Genomic DNA, 8,721 nt, shown 5'->3' with positions numbered 1-8,721 from the left:
TGCACAATTGAACAAAGAGACGTACGTAAGAAACTAGCTTGATTCTTCAGAAATTCATGGAAACTCACCTCTTAAACCATGAGGATATTGCAAGTGCTGCAAAAGATCACACATTCAATCAAGGCAAGATTGAACCGATATAAAAGTAGAAAGAGAATGGTTAAGTACTAGTTAAATTGTCAGATCAAATCTCTTCCTCTATTCTTAGAACTGTTTGTTAAGTTTGAAAGTCATCTGAGCAGTAGTTGTTAACAGCTAAAGGATTTCTTTTGGTTTCTACATTGTCAAAATTATGAAAATTCCATTAATACTTCAGTATCCTTCTGCTTCAACCTTTTTTTTCCCCCCTAAGAACTGCTTCCCGAAGCCTGGAAGGTAGCAGGGGAATACTTCTCCATCAGTTTGGTTAGAGCACCATCAAACTCCTTCTCCATCTTAACTTCCTCCTCCAGGTATTGACACCGAAGTTCAACCTTCTTCTCCTCATGGGCCTTAATCAGTTTCTCTCTCTCAGCCACAAATTCTTCAACTCCTTTTGCTTGGTTGTCAATGAACCTAGCAATCTCTTCCTGCCTGCAAGCAAAACATCAAATAGATCTCAGGTAAAACTAAAGTTCTAAAGTTATTAAAATAACAAAAAGAGTTGCATCAAAAAATATTTAAAAAATTAATTGAAACAATAGAGAACATGTGATCAGGAAAGAATAAGCGTATTATAAACAGCATTAGTCACCGAGCATCTTTTATCACAAAATTGAAAAGACAAGAGAACAACTAAACAGTATAGCATATAAAACTTCAACTTTTACTAGAGATTTCTTAGCTTTATCAGAAAATTGTGGTTGTTGAAGCTGCTGATATTTTCCAAATGAAGTAATACCTAAGCTTTTTCTCTTCAGTGGTTCCAGAATTTAAATCAGAATGCTTTGCCTTTGCACGCTCCTCCTGCTGCGACTTCTCAAACAATTGCTCTTTCTCTTCAGTAACCTTGTGAATCTTGTCCATCTGTTCCTTGAAAAAGTGCTCTTGGTAATCCATCTGAAAATCATCGAAACAATAAGGGCATCTTAAGTTCCTAAGCACGCAGAAAAGTAACAAGAATTTTGCTGCCTTACAATATTATGCCTCACGCATAAACTCTTACAATCTTTAAACAAAAATTTTGGGCACCACAAAAATGTAATACTTGTGCAATAATAAAATAAAGAAACTACCTCTTCTTTGTTCTCTTGATGTTGGATCTTGGTCCTATGTCTTACAATCCTGTTTTCTTCCATGGTCTCCCGCAACTTTTGGGTTACCACACCAAATGTTTCTTCAAGAGCCTTGGATCGTCTCTCTTGCTTAATGACTTTGTTCTTCAGCCAAACTAGTTCCTGATTGTCCTCATTCATTTGTTTCATGGGGATCACAACCATTTCTTGATATGATTTCAATTCATATTTAAGTCGAGATTTCCCTGCAATCATTTTTGAAAATATTATTAATCCACAAAAGAAGAAGGGCAGGTCAACAAATAAGGCGGCCATTGTTCATTTATCTGGTGGTCAAAAGCAAGCCATATGTTTAAGAAGTTAGATTCAAGTAGTTTATCAAAAATGAAACTTGCTTTAAATGTCAACTGAATAGAAGCAAACCATATGTTGTTGGTATGAAGGCATGATTTCTTTTGGCAAGCCAAGAAAGCAAGTACATGAACACTGAAGAGAAACCCTAAACCCTAAGCGTGCAAGTACATGACCCAGAATCTGAAGCCTTAAGGCTCTCTTGCAAGATAACCCAATAATTTTGTAACCAAAATCTAGGCGCTTAACATGATCGTTGAATTTTTATTTAGCAATCAATATTGTCCTGATAACACAAACTATCTTAAAGGTGAGAACAAGAATTAAAATTTCAAGCATGTTATAGTTTCGATCTTTGTCCGGAACCATATGACCGTATCACATTTTGTTGATTCAATTTCAGCAATTTAATTTAATTGTTAATAATAATAATCAACTATTTATTGTATTAATTGTTAATAATTATTAGATTGCTAATACATATTTGTTCTTGAATTTCCACAGGACTATGGTGTCGCGGTAATACATCCAAGTTGTCACCCAGGCACCCACGGTTCGATCCCCAATTATGACGTATTTGTAGGAATTTTTCCTCCAAATGGGAGTCGCAATCAAAGAATGCTGGGCTCTTGGGCTGCCTGCTGCGCACGCTTTCTGATATACCCTGGTGGCTAGTGGGAACTTCTGTGGGGTCGGACCGGTCACCCCAAAGATAGTCAATGAGGCTAATTGGGATTATCATTTTTTTTTTTTTTGAATTTGTATTTGTACATTAAATCAACTCAATTTTCATGGCAGCAAATCAAGTTATACACTTTTAGTTTAGACGACTATAGACTTTATGATTCTTTCATTTCATAATAATTTACATTTATAATTTATTCAACTTTTGTTGATAGAACACATGAACGAGCAATGAGAAAATAAGGCCTTTTTGTTCCTTTGGGGCATATTTTGCTTTTGAATTTGCAACATTAGAGCAAATTTGGATTTAAAGGTCAACGGGGTTTCATTGTTAAGGATGTAACTTGCTTTAAGTGGATGTATGTTTTTATGGTATTTTTTAATTGTGTTTGAAATTTATTTCATTAACATTTGAAAGAAAAAAATGAGCATTTTTAATATTACTTTGTTACTAATATTTTGTTTGATAAAAAGTGAAATAATTTAACCTTCTATCATTTAGTTTAATTTGGTTATGTTTCTTTCACATAACTACAATTACTAGAGTGGATGAAAAATAGTGAGATGTAAAATTTTTATACTACAACAACAACTAAGTTTTATCCCACTAAGTGGGGTCAGTTATATGGATCCTTTTACGTCATTCGGCTCTATCCCCTACTATATCATCATCTATGCTTAAATAAAATTTCTATAAAAAATGAAAATAATTGGGCTATAATTCAATTTATTAAATTTAAAAAATTTAGATTCAAGATTTTTCAATAAAATCAAAATTGAAATTTAAAAATTTTAGATTCAAGATTTTTTTGATAAAATAAATTTTAAATTTTTTGTGAAGTCCATTGAGTACATGGTGAGTAGGATCTATGAGAAATCATAATTTTGTAATTGTATATAGGCTAAAAATATTCCATAAATTATTAGATATGATAGCATAATTAGTTTTCACTAAAAACTATTTACCTTTTTTTTAGATAAGTCCCTTGAGAAAAGTCTTAGAGTTTTAGGGTTTTTGTTAAAATAGTGAAGTCATATTATCAATCTATAAAAAGGGGTATTGGTTAGGATCCCATTTATTAGACAAACTTTCAATTAACATAATTTTCAACATGGTAAAAGAGCTGAAATTTGATAATTTGGTGTTAGTATTAGTTATCCTTTAATTCATCTTCATTCTCAAACTTCAACACCACCCTCATCCATGAATTATTCACACTTTGATATCAAATTTAGTTCTCACCTTATTCTTTCCTTACAAATAGGGGTGTAAATGAACCAAGCCCATGAGCTATTCGAAGCTCGATTCGATAAAAGTTCATTTGAGCTCGTTTAACGAGGCTTGTTAAGATAAACAAATCAAGCTCAAGCTTCATAATATTCAGTTCGTTAGCTCGTGAACATGTTCGTTAAACTCATGAATCAACTTTTAAATAAAAAAATAATAATTTTGATATTGAATTTATAGATTTTACACTCTACTTATAAAACATATAGACAAATATATTAAATTTATTTATTAGAATAAAATTATAAATTTTAATAAAAATATTATAATTTTCTCTAAATCTATAATTTAGTTTTTAATGAATATTTAAATTTATAATTTATTTAAATTATAATTTATATTAAATTTAGTTTTTTTTATTTATTTAAATTTATAATTTATATTTATTAAGCTCGTTTAGGCTCGATAAAAGCTCGAATAAACTTGTGAATCATGAATATATTCGTTAAATAAAGCTCGAATTCAGCTCGATTATAAACGAGTCAAACTCAAGCATTCAAGAGTTCAACTTGGCTCGGCTCGACTCGATTACACCCCTACTTACAAACAAGAAGTATTTTTTCTCTCTTTCGTATTCTATAATTTTATTCCTAAGTTATCTTCTATCTTCGTGTCCTCTTAATCTTATTTTCCTTTACTCTAATCCTTCTATTTTGTTTTTGCTCATATCTTTCTATTATCATTCCCTTGTCTTATTTGTCCTCTTTCTCGTTTTGTTGTCACCTCTTAACCCTAAAAATATATGTATGTATATATTATTTGTAATTTGTGCATAAAAAAATAAAAAAAAAATACAAAAGATGCTTGAAATTTCATCACCATCCTCGACTAGAGAAATACCCCTACTACACAAATCTCTTCCTTACCAACAAGCGATATCTTTTCTACCCATCAAGCTTAGCAATAACAACTATTTGATTTGGAAATGCAGTTACTCTCATTGCTTCATGGCCAAAATAACTTCTTTTAATTTTTATTTCTTCTTTATGCTTCTTTTTCTTCTTTATCTTGTCCTTTTTATCATTACTCTTTTTCTTCTTTAACTCATTTTTTATTTTTGATTTTCCTATTATTAGTATTATCTTTATATTCTCTCTCCACCACTTTCATCTTTTAAAATCTCTTTTCTTTTATTCTCGACAATTATAGGTTTCATCTTTTTCCTCTTCTTCTATTCTATTTTTTTTTCTTTTCCTACTGACACTTCAATTAAAACCCTAATCCAGCAATCTCATAATCGACCTTTGTTTCTCTTCTCCTTCTCTCCTTATCATCACACATTATTTTCACCACAACATCCTCTGCACATGTATCGTCCTCTCCACCTTTCACCATTTTATTCCACCGCCATTCATGGGTGCATTTTTCCCTTTTGCTCAACCATTACTAGTTTTTTTCTTTTACGCTAGATTTATTTTATTCACCTTCACAGTTTGATATTTCCCTTTTGCTTAGCCTTCATAGCCAATTTCCTTTTTTACTAGCCTTCGTAGTTGGATTTCTTTTACCATCCTTCAAAGCTTAATTTTTCCCTTTTGTTCGGCCTTCATTATGGTTTTTTTATTATTCATAGCTGGATTCCTTTTACTAGCCCTGATAGCTGGATTTTACTCTTTTGCTAGCCTTTAAGGCTAGATTCCTTTTACCAAACTTCATAGCTCATTTTCCCCTTTTTCTTAACCTTCATTTCATTTTTCCTTTTGCTTAATTTTCATTTGCTGATTTTTTCTTTTGTCTGCTTTCATAACTAAATTCCTTTTACTGACCTTCATAGCTGAATTTCCCCCTTTTACTTAGCCTTTATTGTCGATTTTTTTTCTTTTACCAACCTTCAGAGTTTAATTTCTTTACCACCATTTCTAGCCCGATTTTTCGCTTTTTCTCGGCCTTCATTGCTATTTTTTCCTTTTACTAGCTCACATAGCTGGATTTTTTCAGCCTTTGTAGTTGGATTTTTCGTTGTTGCTTGACCTTCATTGTTGATTTTTTTTTCTTTTACTAATCTCAGTAGCTAAATTTTTCACTATCACTCAGCCTTTATTGTCGATCTTTTCCTGTTGTTGGCTTTTATAGTGAGAATTCCTTTATCAACTTTCATATCTAGATTTCTTTTACCAACCTTTTATAACTGGATTTTCCAAGTTACTCGGCCTTCATTGCTAATTTTTTTCAAGTTTTTGACTTATAAAATGTCCGCTACAATACAAGCAGGAGAGGTGGAGATCTCTTTTTGGTAATCTTGGCAAGTAGGTACTTATTCATTGGTGTAATTAGCCATTTATTAAATAAATCATTTGCCTTCCAAAATTTTAGAGTCCAAGAGTCCAATTGAAATACTTTCAACATTATATTCAAATATACACACTACAATCTTGTCACCGAAATGTTTGGGTTATTCCTCAACTCAAAAAGGGTACAAGTGTTAGTAATCACAATGGGCCTGATAGAAAAATCAGATATAGACGAAGCCAATAATATAATAATGACAGAAATGATGTGCCTCACTATAAGTAAAACATATTTATCTCCCAACAAAGCATGTTACAAATCTCCTAAAAAAACAAGACAACATGCAACCCAACAAGTACTCAAATAGACCCAAATCTCAGACTTGGAATGGTAGAGAAAGATGGCACAGTAGATAAAGAAATGTATCAATGACTCTTCATCAAGTACTATAGTATCTCAAAGAAACACCAGAAAAAATTATTCTATTTAAAGACATGGAGAGGAAGAAACTACATGTAGTAGCATAGTCTAGTGCACAAACATAATTTTGAGTAATCGCTCAAGTGCTCAAGGTGTATGCAAACTACATTCGTTAAAAGTGATCTTAGAAGAATTAAAAATCAAGAGGGATGGCCTAATAAGACTTTATTGTGATAATAAGTCTGTGATAGCATAGCTCACAATCAAGTAAACTATGATCATACAAAACGCATTGAAATTGATAGATACTTCATAAAGGAGATTGGAGAGTGGGTTAATTTGCAGATATAGTTACTATAGAGTTAGCTCAATTTTTTAAAATATTATATCTAAGCTGGAATGATAAATATTTATATACCAGCTTGAAGGAGTGTGAAAAAAATATAATTTTGTAATCATATATAGGCGAAAATGTTTTCATAAAAGTCTTTAAATTTTTTTAGAAAAGTTTGTTAGACATTTTATGTTTTTTATTAGAAAAGCTTATTATCTTATGAAGAATAAGTCGTGTTATCAAGCTATGAAAAGGGTTAGAGGTTAAGATCCCATGTATTAGACAAGTTAATGCGATTTCTAATTTTCAACAAAATCAAGGAGGTTCAAATTGACCTTAATTTGGATTTATTTTGGCAAGTTTAAATCTGAACCAAAGTTTATATAAACATAATAGTCAATAGTATTTAATTAGGTTAGTGGTATTTTTAAGAGGGCACAAATTATTTAATTCTCTTCTCTCTCCATGCACTTACCTTTTCCCCTCTCTGGTACTCGTCATTAGCCTCCCACCACCTGGTGCTCCTCTACTTCTCCCCTCTCCTCCCTTCCCTCCCTCTCTGTTTTCCATTGTTGCATTCTTCTCCTTCCTTCTCCCTTCTCCCTTCTCCCTTCTCCCTTCTCACCCTCTTTATTTATGTCTTATTTCCCAATGGTAATCGCTTAATGATATTCATTGATATTTGACCTTAATTTTTAAAATTGTTTTAGGTTTTTTCAATGAGAGTTTTCATTTAATAATATTTATAATATTTTAATGATATTAATGGTGTAATTCAATATAAACTAATTTAATTTAAAATTTTCAATGTGAGGCTATTTCATGTTTCTATTGAAGCCAATTTTCAACCTATTTACCTTAAATTTTATAATGTGGGATATGCTACGTTTAACTTATTAAATTTATTAATCTCATTTAGTACTCTTAATAGGTTACTTGTAGCATTAAAAAAAAATATTTCACTTAAACAAACCAAGATTTATGCTATGCTTTAATACTAAAGGGTTTAAATAATTAATGTATTAAAAGGTTAACGAATCCGACTTGATTTGCTAGCAACCAAACCCAACTTACCCTTTTAAATACAAGTTTTATTTTTCCCCTCCCCTCACCCTTGAAGCCATCAGCCTCCCCACATCCCCATCCAAACCCTAGTGACTTTGGAAGAGATAGAGGAAGAACCTCGTCGAAACGCTTAAGGTCGCCTTTCCCTACGTCTCACGGGTGATCTCCCATACGTAAAACACCAAGGCAAGTTCTCTTTTGTTGATTTTGAATTTACTGCACCCTATGGATTTTAGTATGATATTTTGATGAATATTGCATGTTTTTTAACATGGTTTTCCGATGTATACGAGTCATAGTAAAGAGGTCTTTGTGATTGTTGTGGGATATGTGGATAGGGGGTTTAATATCGGATTATCTATGTGAAGATGTGGCAGTTTTTTTTTCTCTGATTTCTAGGTTGATTTCGATGTTGTTGGGTGAGGAAGAAGGTCCATTTTGGGAGCTTTCAAGGCTGGTTTGGTGAGTAAGTGAGGTCCGGCTGGGAAGGGAATCTCATGGCTGTTTGGGTGAGGGAGAAGGTCCTGTGTCGGGAGTTTTTCCGGCTGTTTTGGTGAGTAAGGAGGTCCGGTTGGGAAGATGATCACATGGTTGTTTGGGTGAGGGAGAAGGTTCTGTTAGGGGAGTTTTACTGGGTTGTTTTGGTGAGTGAGGATGTCCAGTTTGGGACATGTCATGGCTGTTCGGGTGAAGGAGAAGGTCCTGTTTGGGGGTTTTTGTTTCCAGCGGTTTTGGTGGTAGGGAGGTCCGGCTGGGAATTTTGTTCGGGGCTCGTCGAGTAAAGGTAGGAAGGGGTCGGATTCCTAACACACCAATCCTAAGCTATTATTTACTTCCTACATGTATTAGTACCCTGAACTCTATTACCGTAACTGTTAGTAGAATGTGAATGCATGCAAGCTAACGATTGTTTTGGTATGCAAAGTGAACCAATAACTTATATAGCAATGTTTGATTGGCATGAAAAGTAATAATACTTTGTTTAATAATGTGATCCAAATATGACATTGTAACGGTAGGGAATCCGGCTTAAGAAGGGTCCGGTGAACCAATAACTTATATAGCAATGTTTGATTGGCATGAAAAGTAATAATACTTTGTTTAATAATGTGATCCAAATATGACATTGTAACGGT

General features: G+C 32.7%; 1 protein-coding gene across 1 annotated transcript in view; it reads right to left on the bottom strand.

Moving 5' to 3' along the window:
* Positions 1 to 207: 207 nt before the first annotated feature.
* The window catches only part of LOC121968039 (protein SUPPRESSOR OF GENE SILENCING 3 homolog), a 35,015-nt gene continuing 26,501 nt past the window's right edge, over positions 208 to 8,721 (bottom strand). Inside the window, exons 4-6 of the mRNA XM_042518563.1 lie at positions 1,215 to 1,459; positions 881 to 1,038; positions 208 to 573 (exon numbers count right to left, since the gene is read on the bottom strand). Of these exons, the coding sequence (XP_042374497.1) occupies positions 348 to 573; positions 881 to 1,038; positions 1,215 to 1,459 (629 nt within the window). The 3' untranslated portion in view covers positions 208 to 347. The remainder of the gene's footprint in view (positions 574 to 880; positions 1,039 to 1,214; positions 1,460 to 8,721) is intronic.

This window comes from Zingiber officinale, chromosome 1B (genome assembly GCF_018446385.1).
Source record: "Zingiber officinale cultivar Zhangliang chromosome 1B, Zo_v1.1, whole genome shotgun sequence".
Lineage (NCBI taxonomy): Eukaryota > Viridiplantae > Streptophyta > Magnoliopsida > Zingiberales > Zingiberaceae > Zingiber > Zingiber officinale.
The sequence above is the reverse complement of the archived record's forward strand: the minus strand, read 5'-3'. Positions and strand labels throughout refer to the sequence as shown.